The sequence below is a fragment of the Oncorhynchus keta genome, chromosome 29 (genome assembly GCF_023373465.1).
Source record: "Oncorhynchus keta strain PuntledgeMale-10-30-2019 chromosome 29, Oket_V2, whole genome shotgun sequence".
Lineage (NCBI taxonomy): Eukaryota > Metazoa > Chordata > Actinopteri > Salmoniformes > Salmonidae > Oncorhynchus > Oncorhynchus keta.
Window position 1 is genome coordinate 3,594,981 of NC_068449.1, and position 24,325 is coordinate 3,619,305.

At 42.3% G+C, this 24,325-nt stretch overlaps 1 protein-coding gene and 1 long non-coding RNA gene across 51 annotated transcripts; both read right to left on the reverse strand.

Moving 5' to 3' along the window:
* Nucleotides 1-1,022: 1,022 nt before the first annotated feature.
* On the reverse strand, nucleotides 1,023-23,889 carry LOC118375873 (dnaJ homolog subfamily C member 27). 50 transcript variants are annotated; one of them, XM_052485706.1, is made up of 12 exons: nucleotides 23,215-23,889; nucleotides 16,739-16,821; nucleotides 16,436-16,505; nucleotides 15,535-15,699; nucleotides 15,307-15,429; nucleotides 15,034-15,194; nucleotides 8,165-10,652; nucleotides 7,455-7,664; nucleotides 7,005-7,094; nucleotides 6,380-6,589; nucleotides 1,597-6,049; nucleotides 1,023-1,398 (listed from the first exon to the last, which is right to left on the reverse strand). In XM_052485706.1, the coding sequence occupies exons 1-7, from the start codon at nucleotides 23,299-23,301 to the stop codon at nucleotides 10,520-10,522; spliced, it is 822 nt and encodes a 273-aa protein (XP_052341666.1). In that variant the 5' UTR covers nucleotides 23,302-23,889; the 3' UTR covers nucleotides 1,023-1,398; nucleotides 1,597-6,049; nucleotides 6,380-6,589; nucleotides 7,005-7,094; nucleotides 7,455-7,664; nucleotides 8,165-10,519. The 50 variants fall into 50 exon arrangements, with proteins under 50 accessions (XP_052341666.1, XP_052341623.1, XP_052341624.1 ...); XM_052485707.1 differs by lacking the exons at nucleotides 1,023-1,398; nucleotides 1,597-6,049; nucleotides 6,380-6,589; nucleotides 7,455-7,664 and adding exons at nucleotides 6,098-6,139; nucleotides 7,755-7,874 and having other exon boundaries at nucleotides 7,005-7,034; XM_052485663.1 differs by lacking the exons at nucleotides 15,034-15,194; nucleotides 15,307-15,429; nucleotides 15,535-15,699; ... (1 more) ...; nucleotides 16,739-16,821; nucleotides 23,215-23,889 and adding an exon at nucleotides 7,785-7,904 and having other exon boundaries at nucleotides 1,597-6,949; nucleotides 7,005-7,394; nucleotides 7,455-7,514; nucleotides 7,985-10,524.
* LOC127913524 (uncharacterized) lies at nucleotides 11,510-12,682 on the reverse strand. The gene is made up of 3 exons (XR_008085875.1): nucleotides 12,584-12,682; nucleotides 12,098-12,243; nucleotides 11,510-11,950 (listed from the first exon to the last, which is right to left on the reverse strand). It is a non-coding gene; the product is annotated as an uncharacterized LOC127913524 (long non-coding RNA).
* Nucleotides 23,890-24,325: the final 436 nt, after the last annotated feature.

Genomic DNA, 24,325 nt, shown 5'->3' on the forward strand with positions numbered 1-24,325 from the left:
ATGCTCTTTAATGTAGATCATCACACCCCCTGCTCTTCCTTCAATCCTGTCTCTCCTGAAGACATTGTAGTGGGCAATCAGTTGTCACAGTGGGTACAACATCTTCTATACATTTCCTGATAAACTCAGTCACAGTATCCGTGTATTCGTCAATGTTATTCTCAGAGGCCACCCGGGAACATATCCCAGTCCGAGTGATCAAAACAATCTTGAAGCATGAATTCCGATTGGTCAGACCAGCGTAACATGGGTACTTCCTGTGAGTTTCTGCCCATAGGAAGGGAAGGGAGGCGCGAAATGGAGGCGTGATCAGATTTGCCGAAAGGAGGGCGAGGGTTCAGTAGTTTTGGTCCAATGTTTTCTAAGAGCGAGTGCTACAGTCAACGTGTTGGTAGAACTTCCAGTTGTCCAATAGTAAGCATTGTACTGAGCCTACACACAGTGCAGGAGCTGTAGTGTACTGTGACACCGTTTCATTCAGGGTCAATTTGAATTGATGGCAGTCAAGTCAGGAAGTAAATTGAAATTCCAATCCAATAATTGGGAAAAGGGGTAACTATTTTGAATGAATTCGCAATTAACTGAAAAGTAAAAGCAATTTTCTTATTTATTTCGTTTAAATTTGAGATTTAAAAATCAACTTCACTGAATTGACTGTCTTTAATTCAGATTGACCACAACGCTGGTTTCAATTGACAGTGGAACGGTTAGAACATTGGTGTCACTCCTGTCGTCTCCCACTGTGTTCCAGTTGTCCAGTCATGGTGTCGACTAACTCCAAGTCTATACGGTGCTTCCTGACGTGTGTGATCAGACGGCAGTGTGCCTGCTTTACTCAGCCTGATCAGCCTTGGGAAGGGATAACCAGATTCTTCTGACCATCAGCCTGTTATTCAGATTATAACCAGCATGCCATTGCCTTGAGGTCAAGGGTCACCCAATCACATCCTGTCCCCAAGAGGACAGCCTCTAACACACACAGTAGACAGTCTGTGACACATTGACCAGAGACCAAGCAGATGGGTTTTTTCCTTATTGTTGTTTATTAAACAAAAAAACAGTCACAATAGCAACATGCAGCACATTATCAAACCTTGTGGATAGACTGCAGATACAACAGAGAGGACGGTTCAACCCTGGAGTCATTATCAAACCTCGTGGATAGACTGCAGATACAACAGAGAGGACGGTTCAACCCTGGAGTCATTATCAAACCTCGTGGATAGACTGCAGATACAACAGAGAGGACGGTTCAACCCTGGAGTCATTATCAAACCTCGTGGATAGACTGCAGATACAACAGAGAGGACGGTTCAACCCTGGAGTCATTATCAAACCTCGTGGATAGACTGCAGATACAACAGAGAGGACGGTTCAACCCTGGAGTCATTATCAAACCTAGTGAATAGACTGCAGATACAACAGAGAGGACGGTTCAACCCTGGAGTCATTATCAAACTGTGGATAGACTGCAGATACAACAGAGAGGTTCAACCCTGATCCTCGTGGATAGACTGCAGATACAACAGAGAGGACCGTCAAGTCATTATCAAACCTCGTGGATAGACTGCAGATACCCTGGAGTCATTATCAAACCTCGTGGATAGACTGCAGATACAACAGAGAGGAAGGTTCAACCCTGGAGTCATTATCAAACCTCGTGGATAGACTGCAGATACAACAGAGAGGAAGGTTCAACCCTGGAGTCATTATCAAACCTCGTGGATAGACTGCAGATACAACAGAGAGGACGGTTCAACCCTGGAGTCATTATCAAACCTAGTGGATAGACTGCAGATACAACAGAGAGGACGGTTCAACCCTGGAGTCATTATCAAACCTTGTGGATAGACTGCAGATACAACAGAGAGGAAGGTTCAACCCTGGAGTCATTATCAAACCTCGTGGATAGACTGCAGATACAACAGAGAGGACGGTTCAACCCTGGAGTCATTATCAAACCTCGTGGATAGACTGCAGATACAACAGAGAGGAAGGTTCAACCCTGGAGTCATTATCAAACCTCGTGGATAGACTGCAGATACAACAGAGAGGAAGGTTCAACCCTGGAGTCATTATCAAACCTCGTGGATAGACTGCAGATACAACAGAGAGGAAGGTTCAGCCCTGGAGTCATTATCAGCATCATGGTGTCTCACACACACACACACACACACACACACACACACACACACACACACACACACACACACACACACACACACACACACACACACACACACACAAAGACCAAACACAGCCATGCCTGGAGTGTAAAACATACTGTCACTACACACACCAACCAGTTGGCATTAACCTCCAGGCACTGCTTCACACTTACTAAAGCATCAAAGCTAACACATCATAACCCCATTATTCGAACACACACACACACACACACACACACACACACACACACACACACACACACACACACACACACACACACACACACACACACACACACACACACACACACACACACACACACACACTTAACCAAGTTAATACACTGTATCGAAGCTAACACCATTAGCTATCACAAGGTATCAAAGATAATGATCCCTCACTCGGTTGTCACTGCTCACTCACTGTGCTCTGTCTTGGTTCAAAACATGCTACTATTGAGTCTAATAAATACCCTCTTATAAAATTGAAAACATCACCATATATATTCACATACTGTCCAGTACATTCGGAAAGTATTCAGACCCCTTGACTTTGTACACATTTTGTGACGTAACAGCCTTATTCTAAAATGGATTCACATAATACTAATCCTCAATCTACACACAATACCCCATAATGACATCACAATACCCCATAATGACATCACAATACCCCATAATGACATCACAATACCCCATAATGACAAAGCGAAAACAAGTTTTTTTTTTTATGTTTGCAAATGTATAAAAAAAATAATAATAATGAAATACGGTATTTACATAAGTATTCAGACCCTTCGCAATGACTCGAAATTGAGCTCAGGTGCATCCTGTTTCCATTGATCATCCATGAGACACTTTCTACAACTTGATTGGAATCCACCTGTGGTAAATTCAATTGATTGGACATGATTTGGAAAGGCACACACCTGTCTATACAAGGTCCCCCAGTTGACAGTGTATATGTCAGAGCAAAAACCAAGCTATGAGGTCGAAGGAATTGCCCATAGAGCTCCGAGACACAGTGTCGAGGCACAGATGGGGAAGTGTACCAAAACATGTCTGCAGCATTGAAGGTCCCCAAGAACACAGTGGCCTCCATCATTCTTAAATGGAAGAAGATTGGAACCATCGAGACTCTTCCTAGAGCTGGTCGCCTGAGCAAGAAGAAGGGAGGAGAAGAGCCTTGGACAGGGAGGTGACCAAGAACCTGATACTCACTCTGACAGAGCTCTATGGTTCCTCTGTGGAGATGAGAGAACCTTCCAGAAGGTCAACCATCTCTGCAGCACTCGACCAATCAGGCCTTTATGGTAGAGTGACCAGACGGAAGCCACTCCTCAGTAAAAGGCACAACAGCCCGCTTGGAGTTTGCTAAAAGGCACCTAAGGGACTTTCAGACCACGAAGAACAAGATTCTCTGGTCTGATGAAACCAAGATTAAACTCTGTGACCTGAATGCCAAGCGTCACTTCTGGAGGAAACTTGGCACCATCCCTACGGTGAAGCATGGTGGTGGCAGCATTAGGCTGTGGGGATGTTTCTCAGTGGCAGGGACTGGGAAACTAGTCAGGATTGAGGCAAAGATGAACGGAGCAAAGTACAGAAAGATCCTTGATGAAAACCTGCTCCAGAGCGATCAGGACCTCAGACTGGGGCGAAGGTTCACCTTTCAACAGGACAACGACCCTAAAACACACAGCCAAGACAACGCAGCAGTGGCTTCGGGACAAGTCTCTGAAAAAGGTCATTGAGTGGCCCAGCCAGAGACTGGACTTGAACCCGATCGAACATCTCTGGAGAGACCTGAAAATATCTGTGCAGCTTTGTTATTATGGGGGATTGTGTGTAGATTGATGAGGGGAAAAAAAAACACATTTTATCAATTTTAGAATAAGGCTGTAACATAACAAAAGTCAATGGTCTCAATACTTCCCGAAAAGGAGAACATGATCAATCATAAATCAATACACGTTCCGTTCCACAGGTCTATAGTATACACATGTTCACTCTTCTGGTGTTTATATAAAAATATAAATAGTATTTCATATACATGCAACATCTGTCTCCGTGGTTAAAGAGATTCTCCGGATACTTTTGCATACTTTTCAGCCACTAGTTCTGAAAGTAGCGCTCACAAGCAAAATGTGGTCCCCGAAAATAGCATCACATATGAGCAGATATGTACACCACACCATCACTCTCGCTCCCTCTCTCTCTCTCTCTGCCTCTCTCTCTCTGCCCCTCTCTCTCTGCTTCTCTCTCTCTGCCCCTCTCTCTCTGCTTCTCTCTCTCTGTCTCTCTGCTTCTCTCTCTCTCTCTCTCTGCCTCTCTCTCTCTGCTTCTCTCTCTCTCTGCCTCTCTCTCTCTGCCCCCCTCTCTCTCTGCTTCTCTCTCTCTCTGCCTCTCTCTCTCTGCCTCTCTCTCTGCTTCTCTCTCTCTGCTTCTCTCTCTCTGCTTCTCTCTCTCTGCTTCTCTCTCTCTGTCTCTCTGCCTCTCTCTCTCTGCCTCTCTCTCTCTGCCTCTCTCTCTCTGCTAATGGGCCCACCCTGCAACCTCATTGGATAATGTTGGACAGGCCTCTTGCTAGATGTCACTTAAATGCGTCAATCTGCAGTTCATTGCCTAGAACTTGAATTGCTAGGGGGCTGGCGCACATGGGGGGGGGGAATGTAGGGAAAATGGCACGGCACAGCTTCCAGAAAACAGTCGCTTTCAAACGAGGGATTTTTAGTGTCTAATTGAGGTGAAACTGTAATTCTGCATGTATGGAACTGCACATTGACACATCCAGCCCAAAGCGAGAGGTTTAAAAAAAAAAAATGTTTTTAAACTTACTAGTCGCCAAAGTACCGGAGCATGTCTTTAAATACAGTTCTCACTGCTTGGACTAAATCAGATTCTATATTTTCAGATGTATTCCTTAGTTGTACCTTAACATGTCAGTCACTTGGCACAATGGGAACAGTAAACAAACACCTCTTGCCTTTTAATGAAAACTAAATTAATATAATTATTTCATTTATTCTTGAGTGTCTATAAAAACAATGACCAAAAGGATGTATCACATAGCACATTCACTAAGTTAACCTGCTCACTTTTACAAGTTCTCAATCTTATTATTTTTTTACAAGTTAAAAAAACCTTGATGAGTAAATTATATCATGCCATTTTCAAGTATAACTTTAAAAAAATAATAATATATATATACACAATAATAATAGAACAGAGTAAGTCATTGAATATGCTTTGTCACGTACTAGTACATTTGTCATGTCCCAGTTTCTCATAACTATAGAAATATAATCTATAGAACAGGCTTCCACCATTCAAGTTAATAGGGTTAGAGGCTCTAGCTAGGACCCTTCTATAGACTCTATTTCTATGACCATAGCCTCTTCTATCATCTTGTTCTTCACGTAAAACACCACTGTTAAAGTTGGTCCTGCTGATGTCACAGCTCTATCCACCAGTAAGGTGCTCTGTAAGCTATGAGGTCACCGGCGAGACATTTCAGTACTCGTTTGAAGGCGGTGTAATGATATTCATTATATATAACATTTGAAAAAATCATAATCTAAAACAATATATGAATATGAAAATATATAGTAAACTTTTAAGTGGATGAATATTGTGAATATTGTGATATCATCCAGTATGACTGATTATCCAGACTGGTATAACAAACTGTCTATAACTACTGGGATTTGGCAACGGGCTTGGTTTGGTGTAGTATATAAATGGTATGGATTTCATATACATGCCACATCTCGACAGAGTTCGCTACTAAATCAGATTCTATCTTCTGGTGTTTTAGTTGTACCTTAATAAACATGTCAGTCAATTGGTCCAATCGTACAGTAATAACACTGTAGTGGGAACTGGGGTTCTGTAGTGGACAGTAGTGAGACCTGGAGTTCTGTAGTGGACAGTAGTGAGACCTGGGGTTCTGTAGTGGACAGTAGTGAGAACTGGGGTTCTGTAGCGGACAGTAGTGAGACCTGGGGTTCTGTAGTGGACAGTAGTGAGACCTGGGGTTCTGTAGTGGACAGTAGTGAGACCTGGGGTTCTGTAGTGGACAGTAGTGAGACCTGGGGTTCTGTAGTGGACAGTAGTGAGAACTGGGGTTCTGTAGTGGACAGTAGTGAGACCTGGGGTTCTGTAGTGGACAGTAGTGAGACCTGGGGTTCTGTAGTGGACAGTAGTGAGACCTGGGGTTCTGTAGTGGACAGTAGTGAGACCTGGGGTTCTGTAGTGGACAGTAATGAGACCTGGGGTTCTGTAGTGGACAGTAGTGAGACCTGGGGTTCTGTAGTGGACAGTAGTGAGACCTGGGGTTCTGTAGTGGACAGTAGTGAGACCTGGGGTTCTGTAGTGGACAGTAGTGAGACCTGGGGTTCTGTAGTGGACAGTAGTGAGACCTGGGGTTCTGTAGTGGACAGTAGTGAGACCTGGGGTTCTGTAGTGGACAGTAGTGAGACCTGGGGTTCTGTAGTGGACAGTAGTGAGACCTGGGGTTCTGTAGTGGACAGTAGTGAGACCTGGGGTTCTGTAGTGGACAGTAGTGAGACCTGGGGTTCTGTAGTGGACAGTAGTGAGACCTGGGGTTCTGTAGTGGACAGTAGTGAGACCTGGGGTTCTGTAGTGGACAGTAGTGAGACCTGGGGTTCTGTAGTGGACAGTAGTGAGACCTGGGGTTCTGTAGTGGACGGTAGTGAGACCTGGGGTTCTGTAGTGGACAGTAGTGAGACCTGGGGTTCTGTAGTGGACAGTAGTGAGACCTGGGGTTCTGTGGACAGTGTGAGACCTGGGGTTCTGTAGTGGACAGTGTGAGACCTGGGGTTCTGTAGTGGACAGTAGTGAGAACTGGGGTTCTGTAGTGGACAGTAGTGAGACCTGGGGTTCTGTAGTGGACAGTAGTGAGACCTGGGGTTCTGTAGTGGACAGTAGTGAGACCTGGGGTTCTGTAGTGGACAGTAGTGAGACCTGGGGTTCTGTAGTGGACAGTAGTGAGACCTGGGGTTCTGTAGTGGACAGTAGTGAGACCTGGGGATCTGTAGTGGACAGTAGTGAGACCTGGGGTTCTGTAGTGGACAGTAGTGAGACCTGGGGTTCTGTAGTGGACAGTAGTGAGACCTGGGGTTCTGTAGTGGACAGTAGTGAGACCTGGGGTTCTGTAGTGGACAGTAGTGAGACCTGGGGTTCTGTAGTGGACAGTAGTGAGACCTGGGGTTCTGTAGTGGATGGTAGTGAGACCTGGGGTTCTGTAATGGACAGTAGTGAGACCTGGGGTTCTGTAGTGGACGGTAGTGAGACCTGGGGTTCTGTAGTGGACAGTAGTGAGACCTGGGGTTCTGTAGTGGACGGTAGTGAGAACTGAGGTTCTGTAATGGACAGTAGTGAGCCCTGGGGTTCTGTAGTGGACAGTAGTGAGACCTGGGGTTCTGTAGTGGACAGTAGTGAGACCTGGGGTTCTGTAGTGGACAGTAGTGAGACCTGGGGTTCTGTAGTGGACAGTAGTGAGACCTGGGGTTCTGTAGTGGACAGTAGTGAGACCTGGGGTTCTGTAGTGGACAGTAGTGAGACCTGGGGTTCTGTAGTGGGCAGTAGTGAGACCTGGGGTTCTGTAGTGGACAGTAGTGAGACCTGGGGTTCTGTAGTGGACAGTAGTGAGACCTGGGGTTCTGTAGTGGACAGTAGTGAGACCTGGGGTTCTGTAGTGGACAGTAGTGAGACCTGGGGTTCTGTAGTGAGACCTGGGGTTCTGTAGTGGACAGTAGTGAGCCCTGGGGTTCTGTAGTGGACAGTAGTGAGACCTGGGGTTCTGTAGTGGACAGTAGTGAGACCTGGGGATCTGTAGTGGACAGTAGTGAGACCTGGGGTTCTGTAGTGGACAGTAATGAGACCTGGGGTTCTGTAGTGGACAGTAGTGAGAACTGGGGTTCTGTAGTGGACAGTAGTGAGACCTGAGGATCTGTAGTGGACAGTAGTGAGACCTGGGGATCTGTAGAGGGTGATGGTGGATATACAGTACCAGTCAAAGGTTTGGACACACCTACTCATTCAAGGGTTTTTCTTCATGTTTTACTATTTTCTACATTGTAGAATAACAGTGAATACATCAAAACTATGAACGGACGAACGCCGTGTGTCTTTGTGAGACGCAGAGTAGGTGAACGGATGATCTCTGCATGTGTGGTTCCCACATTGAAGCATGGAGGAGATGGCGTGATGGTGCTTTACTGTCTGATTTATTTAGAATTCAAGGCACACTTAACCAGCATGGCTACCACAGTATTCTGCAGTGATACGCCATCCCATCTTGTTTGTGCTTAGTGGAACTATCGTTTGTTTTTCGACAGGACAATGACGCAACACACCTCCAGGCTGTGTAAGGGCTATTTGACCAAGAAGGAGAGTGATGGAGTGCTGCATCAGATTACCTGGCCTCCACAATCACCGACCTCAACCCAAATGAGATGGTTTAGGATGAGTTGGACCGCAGAGTGAAGGAAAAGCAGCCAACAAGTGCTCAGCATATGTGGGAACTCCTTCAAGGATGTTGGAAAAGCATTCCAGGTGAAGTTGGTTGAGAGAATGCCAAGAGTGTGCATGGCTGTCATCAAGGCAAAGGTCGGCGACTTTGAAGAATCTAAAATCTAAAATCTATTTTGATTTGTTTAACACTTTTTTTGGCTACATGATTCCACATGTTATTTCATAGTTTTGATGTCTTCAATATGATGCTATGATGTAGAAAATAGTATATATATTTTTTTTTATGTTTAAAAAAAAAAACTTGAATGAGTAAGTGTGTCCCACCTTTTGACTGGTACGTATGACCCTCTAGAGCCAGGATGACTTAGAGGTTAGTGTGCTGTAGTTTCCCTATCTCTGCTAGTTTTCATACCCCTCAGTACACTGAGGTTGTCAGGGGTTCACCTAGGGGTCATGATGGGGGCTGTAACAAATGTTTGATGTATTATAATAATTGATTATGCTTATGTTGTATTAATAGAAGGGGAGGGGTTATAAGACTCCCTCCTTACATTTATAGGGTCCTAGACTACAGATGAACAATATATATCCATTATAGAGGTTTAATATTGTTCCAGTCGTTTCTAGTCTCTGCCTCTTATAAAGAAACGGTCTGAGAGATGTGTGACTGAGACAGAACTCTGCAGGGTTGTGTAAGAGATAAGAAACGAGTTAGACATTCCACTATAAATCAACTTGGACATTTACTGCTAAGCTTTTAGATAACACTAAAACTCTTGTTTATATAGCTGTGTCGGCATGGTTTTGGTCTCATGAGTAGAAGGTAATGACGTAGGCAGTTACGTCACATGGGGTTGACTGCAAGCATGAGAAAAGCAACTTGGGACCTTTTCTATTTTGCAGAACTTACTCGGAAACATTGGTGCCATGTTCCCATTGTCAACTTCCTGTCTGAAATTGCATTAATAAATTATTTACTTAAAGATATTGTCTGAATGCTAATTTCACCAATGAGCCAATGATTAACAAGGAATGAACCCCCAACCACGTCTACTGTATGGGGCTGGCTGGAGTAAGCATGTTCAGAGGGCTGAGTAGGGGCTGGAGTGTAGTATGGACAGTAAGTTAGTGTAGGGATGTATGACACTGGTTAAGTATGGATATAAGTATGTACTTGTTTATGTCTACGGGATCAGCTTGCCCAGAGAGTCAGAGACCCCAAGTAAGATCATTAGATCACAAGCATCAACCCAGACACATTACCCACCTTCTGACAACCACCCCTTCTGACAACCAACCCTTACGACAACCAACCCTTACGACAACCAACCCTTACGACAACCAACCATTCATGTTTACACATATATAGCTCTTGTCCAGGGTGTTACGTGTACACATATATAGCTCTTGTCCAGGGCGTTACATGTGGCTTGCTGATGCTGAGCCTTCCTTAAAACAGGAGAGGTCAACAAGCCGTTTGAAGGCTCTGGACCAGAGAAAACACAACTGACCAAGCAGATGACACACCCAGTATTCCAGTCACTTCTCTCTCAAGTGTGTGAAAGACTACTGTGTAAAGCATTGATGATAGTCTTCCGTACAGAGAGACTGAGTTGCTGTGGCACATCATCAGTAGTGACTTTATAAAACTCTGTTGTAGGAAAATGTCATGGCATCTGGTTTGAGAGGAGAGGGCTGGGGTGGGAGGGATGGAGAGCAGAGAAGGGGGAAGGGTTGGTTTTGTGGTTTGGGAGGGGGTAGAGAAGCTGATGATGTTCTGAAGGTGAGGTGGTATTAGACGAGGAAACATGGCGAGGGGTTAGGGGTCAGGGTGAGCAGTCCCTAGCTGGCGTCTACTTGATGTTCTTGAGCAGGGAGGTGCGAGCGTTCACCACGGCCTTGAAAGCATCCTCGCTGCCCGGGGCAACGCACTTATCCGGATGGAGCAGCACAGCCAGCTTCCTGTAAGCCTTGTTAACCTCCTCCCTGGAAACACAAACAGGAACAAAAATGAGATCAAGACGAGGACGCTGTTGAAGCTGCTTTGTGTGTGTCAGAGTTGATCGTCAGGTGGACGGACTACAATGAGATTTCCCAGTGTCACCTAATCCCCTCGCTTAATCCAAGCCCCCAACCCCGCTCAATATATCAGGGAAGATAGGGATTTGTTTAGTGAGAGGTCAGTTTAAGAACGACTCACTTTCACTGAATAACTAAAACGATACAGAAATGCACAAAGAAAAAACAAGTTTGTCAGAAAACAGCTCATATTGTGATTGAAGAATCCACAGAATCTAATCTACTTCTGGGAAACACTAAACACACTAAACCTAGAACAACACGAAGAGTTAGCTATCCAGAATGGAGATGTATGGATAAACCACTTCTAAAGTATTTTCAGCTCTATATAAAAAAAAAGAAAAAACAGCCAAAACATATATGATCAAATACAAATCTTAGAATCAGCTATTAAAGATGACCAGAACCCACTTCCAAAGCTTTTACACTCAGGCCCCTCTTTCAGCATTGGGGAACATGGATTGTGTATCTGTGTGTATCTGTGTCATTCAGAGGGTGAATTGGGAAGACACATTTTTTTTTAAGTGCCTTTGCACGGGGTAGGTGCCAGGCACACCGGTTTGAGTGTGTCAAGGACTGCTACGCTGCTGGGCTTTTCACGCTCAACTGTTTCCCGTGTGTATCAAGAATGGTCCACCACCAGCCAACTTGACACAACTGTGGGAAGCGTTGGAGTCAACATGGGTCCAGCATCCCTGTGCAACACTTTCAACACCTTGTAGAGTCAACATGGGTCCAGCATCCCTGTGGAACACTATCGACACCTTGTAGAGTCAACATGGGTCCAGCATCCCTGTGGAACACTTTCAACACCTTGTAGAGTCAACATGGGTCCAGCATCCCTGTGGAACACTTTCAACACCTTGTAGAGTCAACATGGGTCCAGCATCCCTGTGGAACACTTTCAACACCTTGTAGAGTCAACATGGGTCCAGCATCCCTGTGGAACACTATCGACACCTTGTAGAGTCAACATGGGTCCAGCATCCCTGTGGAACGCTATCGACACCTTGTAGAGTCAACATGGGTCCAGCATCCCTGTGGAACACTTTCAACACCTTGTAGAGTCAACATGGGTCCAGCATCCCTGTGGAACGCTATCGACACCTTGTAGAGTCAACATGGGTCCAGCATCCCTGTGGAACACTTTCAACACCTTGTAGAGTCAACATGGGTCCAGCATCCCTGTGGAACACTATCGACACCTTGTAGAGTCAACATGGGTCCAGCATCCCTGTGGAACACTTTCAACACCTTGTAGAGTCAACATGGGTCCAGCATCCCTGTGGAACGCTATCGACACCTTGTAGAGTCAACATGGGTCCAGCATCCCTGTGGAACGCTTTCAACACCTTGTAGAGTCAACATGGGTCCAGCATCCCTGTGGAACGCTATCGACACCTTGTAGAGTCAACATGGGTCCAGCATCCCTGTGGAACACTTTCAACACCTTGTAGAGTCAACATGGGCCAGCATCCCTGTGGAACACTTTCAACACCTTGTAGAGTCAACATGGGCCAGCATCCCTGTGGAACGCTATCGACACCTTGTAGAGTCAACATGGGTCCAGCATCCCTGTGGAACACTATCGACACCTTGTAGAGTCAACATGGGTCCAGCATCCCTGTGGAACACTATCGACACCTTGTAGAGTCAACATGGGTCCAGCATCCCTGTGGAACGCTATCGACACCTTGTAGAGTCAACATGGGCCAGCATCCCTGTGGAACGCTATCGACACCTTGTAGAGTCAACATGGGCCAGCATCCCTGTGGAACGCTTTCAACACCTTGTAGAGTCAACATGGGTCCAGCATCCCTGTGGAACACTTTCAACACCTTGTAGAGTCAACATGGGCCAGCATCCCTGTGGAACACTTTCAACACCTTGTAGAGTCAACATGGGCCAGCATCCCTGTGGAACGCTATCGACACCTTGTAGAGTCAACATGGGTCCAGCATCCCTGTGGAACGCTATCGACACCTTGTAGAGTCAACATGGGTCCAGCATCCCTGTGGAACACTATCGACACCTTGTAGAGTCAACATGGGCCAGCATCCCTGTGGAACACTATCGACACCTTGTAGAGTCAACATGGGTCCAGCATCCCTGTGGAACACTTTCAACACCTTGTAGAGTCCCATGTCCCGATGAATTGAGGCTGTTCTCAGGGCAAAAGTGGGTGCAAACTCAATATTAGGACTCAATGATCCTCATGTTTTCTACACTCAGTGTATAATGACAGAAGAGAAGCTGCATGTATCTAATTATAGACAAGTTGACTGACAAATACAAACCAAGATGTCGGAAATTACAAGCAGAAACATACATAGATCAGGCAAAATAAAATCCTGCCATCTCCAAATGTAGCCTACAGTGCATTTTCTATATTAGCGGGTCGGTGTGAGGTGTTCAGAACGGCTGTCAGACAAAACCCATACAGCATTGTGAAGAGCTGTATAGCATGTTACTGCTGTACAGCCACTGTGTTCCAATTTAGAACCAGAGCTGTATAACATGTTACTACTGTACAGACACCGTGTTCCAATTTAGAACCAGAGCTGTACAGACACTGTGTTCCAATTTAGAACCAGAGCTGTACAGACACTGTGTTCCAATTTAGAACCAGAGCTGTATAACATGTTACTACTGTACAGACACCGTGTTCCAATTTAGAACCAGAGCTGTACAGACACTGTGTTCCAATTTAGAACCAGAGCTGTATAACATGTTACTACTGTACAGACACCGTGTTCCAATTTAGAACCAGAGCTGTATAACATGTTACTACTGTACAGACACTGTGTTCCAATTTAGAACCAGAGCTGTATAACATGTTACTACTGTACAGACACTGTGTTCCAATTTAGAACCAGAGCTGTATAACATGTTACTACTGTACAGACACTGTGTTCCAATTTAGAACCAGAGCTGTATAACATGTTACTACTGTACAGACACTGTGTTCCAATTTAGAACCAGAGCTGTATAACATGTTACTACTGTACAGCCACTGTGTTCCAATTTAGAACCAGAGCTGTACAGACACTGTGTTCCAATTTAGAACCAGAGCTGTATAACATGTTACTACTGTACAGACACTGTGTTCCAATTTAGAACCAGAGCTGTACAGACACTGTGTTCCAATTTAGAACCAGAGCTGTATAACATGTTACTACTGTACAGACACTGTGTTCCAATTTAGAACCAGAGCTGTACAGACACTGTGTTCCAATTTAGAACCAGAGCTGTATAACATGTTACTACTGTACAGACACTGTGTTCCAATTTAGAACCAGAGCTGTATAACATGTTACTACTGTACAGACACTGTGTTCCAATTTAGAACCAGAGCTGTATAACATGTTACTACTGTACAGACACCGTGTTCCAATTTAGAACCAGAGCTGTATAACATGTTACTACTGTACAGACACTGTGTTCCAATTTAGAACCAGAGCTGTATAACATGTTACTACTGTACAGACACTGTGTTCCAATTTAGAACCAGAGCTGTATAACATGTTACTACTGTACAGCCACTGTGTTCCAATTTAGAACCAGAGCTGTACAGACACCGTGTTCCAATTTAGAACCAGAGCTGTATAACATGTTACCTACTGTACAGACACTGTGTTCCAATTTAGAACCAGAGCTGTATAACATGTTACTACTGTACAGACACTGTGTTCCAATTTAGAACCAGAGCTGTACAGACACTGTGTTCCAATTTAGAACCAGAGCTGTATAACATGTTACTACTGTACAGCCACTGTGTTCCAATTTAGAACCAGAGCTGTATAACATGTTACTACTGTACAGCCACTGTGTTCCAATTTAGAACCAGAGCTGTACAGACACCGTGTTCCAATTTAGAACCAGAGCTGTATAACATGTTACCTACTGTACAGACACTGTGTTCCAATTTAGAACCAGAGCTGTATAACTTGTTACTACTGTACAGACACTGTGTTCCAATTTAGAACCAGAGCTGTATAACATGTTACTACTGTACAGACACTGTGTTCCAATTTAGAACCAGAGCTGTATAACATGTTACTACTGTACAGACACTGTGTTCCAATTTAGAACCAGAGCTGTATAACATGTTACTACTGTACAGACACTGTGTTCCAATTTAGAACCAGAACTGTATAACATGTTACTACTGTACAGACACTGTGTTCCAATTTAGAACCAGAGCTGTATAGAGAATTAGAGTGTGTTTGATCCCTGTTTCTGGACTGGGCTTAAGGATCCAGGTTTGACCTTTGACCCCTTCTCTTACCGTGTGGCTCCAGGTTTGACCCCCAGCATATCCCAGGAGTCCTTGCTGTTCCGTATGCGTCGGATGGTGTCGGCCTGCTCCTTGGTGAAGCCGACACTGACCTCTGCCACCGGTCGCTTCCCGCCGTTCTCACACATGTCCGTTATGGAGGAGAAAAACGCCTGGAGAACACACACAGATCAGTACAAGCTATATATCTCTCTGTGTGTCTGTGTGTGTGTGTGTGTGTGTGTGTGTGTGTGTGTGTGTGTGTGTGTGTGTGTGTATACATACCTGAAACATCTCACTGATACCCTCTCCACTCTGTGCTGACGTCTCAAAGTAGTGGAACCCTCTTGACTCCGCCCACAGCCTACCCTCTCCCTCGTCTACCACACGACGCTTAGTCAGGTCCACCTGGAGGGAGCACACACACACACACACACATACATACACAGATACACACACAGCTAAGTCCAGTGAACCTGGTACACAGAGAAGAACAATTATACACACACATACCTTGTTGGCACAGACGACAAAAACGATGCTCTCCATGTTAGCCTGGGAACCCATCTCCTGTTTCATCTCACTCAGCCAGTTGTCCAGCGCATCAAAACTCTCCCTCAGACCTACGTCGTACACCAACACCACTCCCTGGCTGTCCTTATAGAACTCATTACGAACCTGCAGAGACAGAGAGAGAGAGAGAGAGAGAGAGAGAGAGAGAGAGAGAGACAGAGACAGAGACAGAGACAGAGACAGAGACAGAGACAGAGACAGAGACAGAGAGAGAGAGAGACAGACAGAGACAGAGAGAGACAGACAGAGAGAGAGAGACACACAGAGACACATAGAGACAGAGAGAGAGAGACACACAGAGAGACACAGAGACAGAGAGAGCGATGAAATGGGCTAAAATTGAATAAAACATGAGTTGCACTTCTTCAGTAATGTGTTTGACTTAACGATGATTTGTGTAAAAGCAGCACCCCCGACTAGAAAAATAATGAACTGCTCCACAAGAACAGCAGTACAGAAACAGCAGTACGTGTCTGTCTGTGTGTCATATATATATATACTTATTACTTATTTTCCACCATCATTTGCAAATAAATTCATTAAAAATCCTACAATGTGATTTTCTGGATTTTTTTTTCTCATTTTGTATAGTTGAAGTGTACCTATGATGAAAATTACAGGCCTCTCATCTTTTTAAGTGGGAGAACTTGCACAATTGGTGGCTGACTAAATACTTTTCTTGCCCCACTGTATATATATAAATAAAGAGACAGAGAGACTGGCCTCTTGGTGGCAGGATGCATGTCTGGACATGAGGGCGCAGACGTTTATGTGTAAAACATGGTGTTCCAGTATGTCAGGACGTAGATCCAACATGACCGGGGTTGTAAAAGGTACTGACCTCGTAGAAGAAGGGGTGTCCTGCCATGTCAAAGATGTTCACTTTGATCTCCCTGTCACGCACCTGGACTCTGATGGACAACAAACGCTCAAAATCAGTCACACACCGACTTCAGAAGTCTCCACATCAGTGGTTCTCAACCAGGAGAACTAGTAGGATTACTAATAAAAATGAACATGGTTGAGAACCACTGCTCTACAGTACACTGGTCTCCTTTATCTGGAACCATCTGACAGCAATGGAACTGAACAACAAATTATTTAATTATTTCAAATGAATTCATCATCATTGGGGTCAACTTACTTGGTGACCCCATAGTCAATCCCTATGGTGGCCAGATACTTGGGCACAAACCTCTTCTCACAGTATCGCTTGATGATGCAGCTCTGCAATGACGAAAACAACGAGCTGTATCAACTAGGGTTAGATAACAGCAACATTACACATGTAAACTAAAGTCAGAATTCATTCTCTGCAGCAGTGGCCTGTGAATGAATGGGTGTTCATTGGTGATGGTAAGAATTCATTGGCTTCCCTGTGAATGAATGGGTGTTCATTGGTGATGGTAAGAATTCATTGGCTTCCATGTGAATGAATGGGTGTTCATTGGTGATGGTAAGAATTCATTGGCTTCCATGTGAATGAATGGGTGTTCATTGGTGATGGTAAGAATTCATTGACTTCCATGTGAATGAATGGGTGTTCATTGGTGATGGTAAGAATTCATTGGCTTCCCTGTGAATGAATGGGTGTTCATTGGCTTCCCTGTGAATGAATGGGTGTTCATTGGCTTCCCTGTGAATGAATGGGTGTTCATTGGCTTCCCTGTGAATGAATGGGTGTTCATTGGCTTCCCTGTTAATGAATGGGTGTTCATTGGCTTCCATGTGAATGAATGGGTGTTCATTGGCTTCCATGTGAATGAATGGGTGTTCATTGGCTTCCATGTGAATGAATGGGTGTTCATTTGCTTCCCTGTGAATGAATGGGTGTTCATTGGCTTCCATGTGAATGAATGGGTGTTCATTGGCTTCCCTGTGAATGAATGGGTGTTCATTGGCTTCCCTGTGAATGAATGGGTGTTCATTGGCTTCCCTGTGAATGAATGGGTGTTCATTGGCTTCCCTGTGAATGAATGGGTGTTCATTGGCTTCCCTGTGAATGAATGGGTGTTCATTGGCTTCCATGTGAATGAATGGGTGTTCATTGGCTTCCCTGTGAATGAATGGGTGTTCATTGGCTTCCCTGTGAAAGAATGGGTGTTCATTGGTGATGGTAAGAATTCATTGGCTTCCCTGTGAATGAATGGGTGTCCATTGGCTTCCCTGTGAATGAATGGGTGTCCATTGGCTTCCCTGTGAATGAATGGGTGTCCATTGGCTTCCCTGTGAATGACTGGGTGTTCATTGGCTTCCCTGTGAATGAATGGGTGTTCATTGGCTTCCCTGTGAATGAATGGGTGTTCATTGGCTTCCCTGTGAATGAATGGGTGTTCATTGGCTTCCCTGTGAATGAATGGGTGTTCATTGGTGATGGTAAGAATTCATTAGCTTCCCTGTGAATGAATGGGTGTTCATTGGCTTCCCTGTGAATGAATGGGTGTTCATTGGCTTCCCTGTGAATGAATGGGTGTTCATTGGCTTCCCTGTGAATGAATGGGTGTTCATTGGCTTCCCTGTGAATGAATGGGTGTTCATTGGCTTCCCTGTGAATGAATGGGTGTTCATTGGCTTCCCTGTGAATGAATGGGTGTTCATTGGCTTCCCTGTGAATGAATGGGTGTTCATTGGCTTCCCTGTGAATGAATGGGTGTTCATTGGCTTCCCTGTGAATGAATGGGTGTTCATTGGCTTCCCTGTGAATGAATGGGTGTTCATTGGCTTCCCTTGCTATTCAAAATGGCACCATTGTTGTTGTTCCCGCTGGCTGCTTGGCCTTATTAGGTGGGTCATGTTCAGTGCAGCACAGAGGATTTTCAAACCAACCTTTAAAATTGCCGATACTTCCTCAATTCCAGACTTGGAAGAAAACATCTTCTAAACGTCCATGTCTAGTTGCAGGGAGGTTCGTTTGAATTTAGAAATGGCTCTGTTATTAAAATAAATCATTGAATTTAGAAAATGCTCTGATATTAAAATAAATTAATAAATTATTAAAATAAATCATTGAATTTAGAAAATGCTCTGATATTAAAATAAATTAATAAATTATTAAAATAAATCATTGAATTTATAAAATGCTCTGTTATTAAAATAAATAAACGTGTTTTGCTCCATGAAGTAATCCAACAATGTTGTACGCCTCCATCTTGTTTGTTCAAAATATTGTCTCCGTTGATTGTGGACAGGTGAGTGTCATCATGACATGCAGCACTTTGGGGTGTCCACATTGATGGGTCGCTTTTTAAAAAAACATTTTTTTACAGAGCTAAATTTTCTAAATTCAAATGAGCCTATTGAAACTAGACATGGAAGTCTATGTAACAGTATAACTTTACACCGTCCCCTCGCCCATACCCGGGTGCGAGCCAGGGACCCTCTGCACACATCAACAACAGTCACCCTCGAAGCATCGTTACCCATCGCTCCACAAAAGTCGCGGCCCTTTGCAGAGCAAAGGGGAACTACTACTTCCAAGGTCTCAGAGAGAGTGACGTTACCGATTGAAAAGCTGACGTCACTGATTGAAACGCTATTTAGCGCGCACCGCTAACTAAGCTAGCCGTTTCACATCCGTTACATCTAGAAGACATGTTGTCTTCCAACTTGGAAATTGAGCAAGTACCGTCATGTAAAAAGGTGGTAGAAAATTCTCTGTGCTACAGTTACCTACCTAATAATGCCTCTCGGCCAGCTGGAACTGCACTGACGGCCTGAGTAGGTGATATTTTTATGGCTACCCTAGCTGGCTGGCATACTGTACATATCAGTGTTGAATACAGTCTTATCGATAAGACAGTAATACACAATTCATTTTTATAAACAGCCTGAAACGAATGCCTACAAAATCATGTAAAAAGTCGGTTACAAGCCAGAATGTAGATTAAACCTTTAAGAGCCAGTTGGTCCTGTATATGTTTCCTTCTGCACCGAGGTAAAAGTAGTTTTATATTGGATATTCGATTCTCTCGTCAATAGCTATTGAACCAAGCATGCCATGAAAATGTTAAATACTGAATCTGTGGATGGAGAACAAATCGACACCTTTAATGTGTAAATCTTTTAAAAGGATAAAAAATAAAAAATTAAGTGTATTGTTTTCCATCCTCCCCTGGTTCAAAATATACCCTGTTCATTGTCATGGTTCATTTGCTATTGATGAGAGAGAACAGAATATCCAATATCAAACTAGGCTTAACTATACCTACCTGCTGTCTTGGGTAAACAATACTTTGCTGTGGATATTTTGTCAAAAATCTAAAGCAGTTGAAGCACAAACTGCACAGATAACCGGTAGAGTAAGTCTAAATGGTATTTTATTCAACATTCTGGCTAGTAATGTAAGAAACATTTACACAATTGCGCAGGCATTAGTTTCAGGCTGTGTTGAATATTGCATTAAATCATTTACATGCTGCTGTCCAGTGGAGGCATTTGCTCCGCCTACACCTCGACATCTTCACGCTTGTGACACTTTTGAAATGTGGGTCAAAAGGAAAATAAAAGTATTATCGGATGATAACATGATAATCTAGATAGATGGCCTCCTAAGGATAGCAATTCTGTTTGTAGGATACGGAATATATGTCTAAGGTTAGTAGGTGTTCTAGATATTTGGAGACATAAGAAGCCAGATAAGATGATGTTTACATGGAGGACCAAAGATGTATCTATACAATCCCATATTGACTTCTGGCTGATATCTGAAGATATGGCCGAGAAGGTTGATACAGTCTCGATTGAACCATCGATTTTAACACACCACAAAGTGATCTCAATAAAGATAAATATGCACGGTTTGTCAACAAAACAGTTAGTAAAGGTTACTGGTAAATGAACAAGAGAATTAAGTATTTAAGAAGGAAGTAGCAGGAATTATTGATAAATACTGGAATTGTGGCTGTGTTATGAATACGTTAGGAAGTTACTGGGAGCTAATGAAATTTCATTAAGGCTTTTGGCTATTTCAATGGGGAAAGAAATTGCTCGTGCCAAGAGAGAGAGAGCATATGACATCATAAAGGGGATAATGGATTATACTAAAAAAAACGTAACTCACTAATCAGGAATTACTGGAGCTATCATCATTGCAAATGCAGTTCGACTGTATCTACGAGGAAAAGGCCCGAGGAGCGTTTGTAAGATCAAGACCAAAATGGATGGAAGAGGGAAGAAATAAAATATATATATATATATTTCTTTAATTTAGAAAAAGGGGCAGGTGAAAAGACTTCCATATGTAAATGAATGATTAATAATAATCCCGATGAGAATACAAAAGAAATCTATATTGGCCGAGGCATTAGGCAGGGCTGCCCAATTAGTCTATTTGTATTTGTTACTCAAATTATGGCTCTTCATATCAAGAAATTTAATTTTCAAGGTGTTTCAGCACTTGGAAATTAATTTAAACTGTGTCAACTGGCTGATGATACCACCATATTTTTAAGAGACAGGAATGAGGTTTCTAAAGCAGTTTCCTGTATTGAAGACTTTTCCTTAGTTTCGGGTTTGAAAATTAATATAAATTAAATTAGTCTTATTTCCACTCAAGGGTAGTGTTTTAAAGGAAGCATATGTTATCCCAATCAAATATAAAGTTAATTATCTTGGAATTGTTATATGCAAGGATGAAAAAAACGAGTGAATTAAACTTTAACCCCATTAATGAGAAAACAAAGAAGAAATTGAACCTCTGGTTGCTGAGAGATATTTTGTTATACAGTCTGGGTTTATTGTCCAAAAATGAAAGGATTATATTAGCTCAGGAAGGATTATATTAGCTCAGTTTATGTCTCGTTATCACTTGAATTGTCCCGTAAAATTGTAAAGGACTTAGATAAGATTGTTTATCATTTTATTTGGAGGAACAAGCCTCACTATCTGCAAAAATATATTCTCACTAATACCCAAGAACACGGAGGTCTCTAAATAATAAAATAAATTGGATTCTGAAGTAGAAGCAGAACAGTATTTGGAATGTCTTCCCCAAGTGTTTATTGGACTCAGTTGGTGGTTTAGAATGTTTGCTTCGATGTCATTTTGATATTGATAAAATCCCAGTAACGTTGGCCAAATTCCATAAGCAGGACATTTTAGCTTGGATGTTAGCGTATAAACACAATTTTTCCCCTCACAGATACTTTATATGGAACAAGAAAAGATATACGATTTTAAAAAATAAGTATTTTTTTCCGTAACTGGTTTGAGAATAATATATAATAATACTAATATATGCCATTTAGCAGACGCTTTTATCCAAAGCGACTTACAGTCATGTGTGCATACATTCTACGTATGGGTGGTCCCGGGAATCGAACCCACTACCCTGGCGTTACAAGCGCCATGCTCTACCAACTGTGCTACTGTGCTACTGTGCTGACCAACCAAATGATTTTGGTTGGTCAGTTACTGAATGAGGATGGATATTTACTCTCACATGGGGAATTTCTTGATAAGTTTAAAATTCCAATAACCCCAAAAGAATATGCAATTGTTTTTGATGCGATTCCAAGGAGGTTTGTTTCTCTTTTAAATCCCTCTGTGGTTGATGTAAGTAACGTAGATTTACATGAAAATATATTCATTAGCAATATTATTAACACCAAAGATAATTGTAGTAATAAACAGATTAGGAATATTGTTTGTGATACTACAATTCCCTCAGCAAGATAATTTTGGTCAGATATCTATGGTGATATACAAATGGGGGAAAACATGGAAAATTGCTAACAAATATTGTATCAGTAACAAAGTAAAGGTAAATTCATTTAAAATGTTACATATAATTTATCCTGTGAAACATGTTTTGGAAAGATTCAAGCTGAATATTGACTATAAATGTGATTTCTGTGGAATGGAGAAGTAGACCATTTTGCCTGTATTTATAGCAGAATGTTTTGGATTGACATACAGTATTTCTTACAACAACAAAATAGGACCGGTTGTACTATTTAATGGTTTTGATATAATTATTTATTTCAGAAATTCTGACATAGATGTAGTATATTTAATTTAACTGCTAATAATTCTCATATTCACAAATACAAATGGTCCATTTCAAAACCTAACTTTTTTCACTTTATAAATTAATTTAAACAATATGGCACTACTTTAACTCAAATGAAAAACACAAAAATAAAATTAAAACTCGTTGTATTATTAATTAATATGATTTGTTTGTTTTTAGGATTCCTGGAATTGTAAATAGTTTGCATGTATGTTCAAATATATACATATATATTATTTATTTTATTTATTAACAATATCAACAAACAAAAGAGGAATAATCACATGCAAACAAGCATACATAATAACTATTTACATTTTGCCAGGAATATATACATATATATATACAATTACACCCTTCTCGGCAGGTGGTGACATTGGAATGACTCAATAACACCATCTGCCGGCTTTTGGGTTACAGCAGAGATCGTCTGGGTTACATTATAACGCTAAAGGGCTTTGGCTGCAGCCATTTAACGTTACTCCCTGGCTCATTCATACTGTACATATATATATATATATATATATATATATATATATATATATATATATATACACCTGATACTAGTTTGGGTACAGCAGAATAGCTGACCTAAACGTTAGTTGACTCACCTTGCCCACCTCGGCATTGCCAAGGCTGATCACTTTTACACGCAGTGATTTCTTGTTCTCGCGTCTCTTCTGCACATTCGTATCCATGCTGCTGATATTTAGCTATGTTAAATATTGTTGTTTGTTTGTTTGTTTATTTTTTTTACGTCGTCGTCGATGATGTTGGCTGTGAAGCTGGAATTCCACTAAAGTTAGATGTGTACAGTACGCTCCGCCTTAACTGGCTAGTAGACATTTACTCGATCTTAAAACCACCTCGTTTACAATTGTATAAGCCGCGCATCGTTATAGATCTGAATTAATATTAGACGAGCTATTCTGGACGAGTGAGACATGTATTTGTTCGGTTAGCTATCTAGCCTTCTTTTGCTATCGCCGCTGTTTTGCACAGCTTCGTCTGTCAATTTCTTATTCGCGGAAGCAGATTCGTTATGAAGTCAGATTTTAACAACAGAACTCAGTTGTGTTTCTATACATTTAATTCATAATCATACACAGCTGTTTGTATATCACGAAAAAAAAGTATATTATCTACAGCGAGTTCATCTTCATATAAACGTCGTTTTTTTTAACAATAGATTTTAAAGAGTAAAATCGGTTTTAACACTGGAAGCAGTTTCTATGGCAACAGCGAGACATGACAGCAGATTCGCGATGTGTCCTTGCACTGAAACGTGAACTATTTTGTGTGTATTTATTTGACCACTTTTAAAACACAATATAACCACACATGTGAATCGAGTACAATTGCCATTCTTTTCCATTGTGGTCCTCATGAAAATACATGAAAACAAAATACATGTCCTTCAGAAAGTATTCAACACCCCTTGACTTTTTCCACACATTTTGTTGTGTTACAGCCTGAATTTAAAATGTATTACATTTTTTAAAATGTCACTGGCCTACACACAATACCCCATAATGTCAAAGTGTAATTATGTTAAATTTAGTTTTACAAATTAATAAAATATTAAAAGCTGAAATGTCTTGAGTCAATAAGTATTCAAACCCTTTGAAGTTCAGGAGTACAAACGTGCTTAACAAGTCACATAATAAGTGCCCAGATCATCTCCACTACCATGGGATGTATTGTATCCTCCAGTCTTAACGA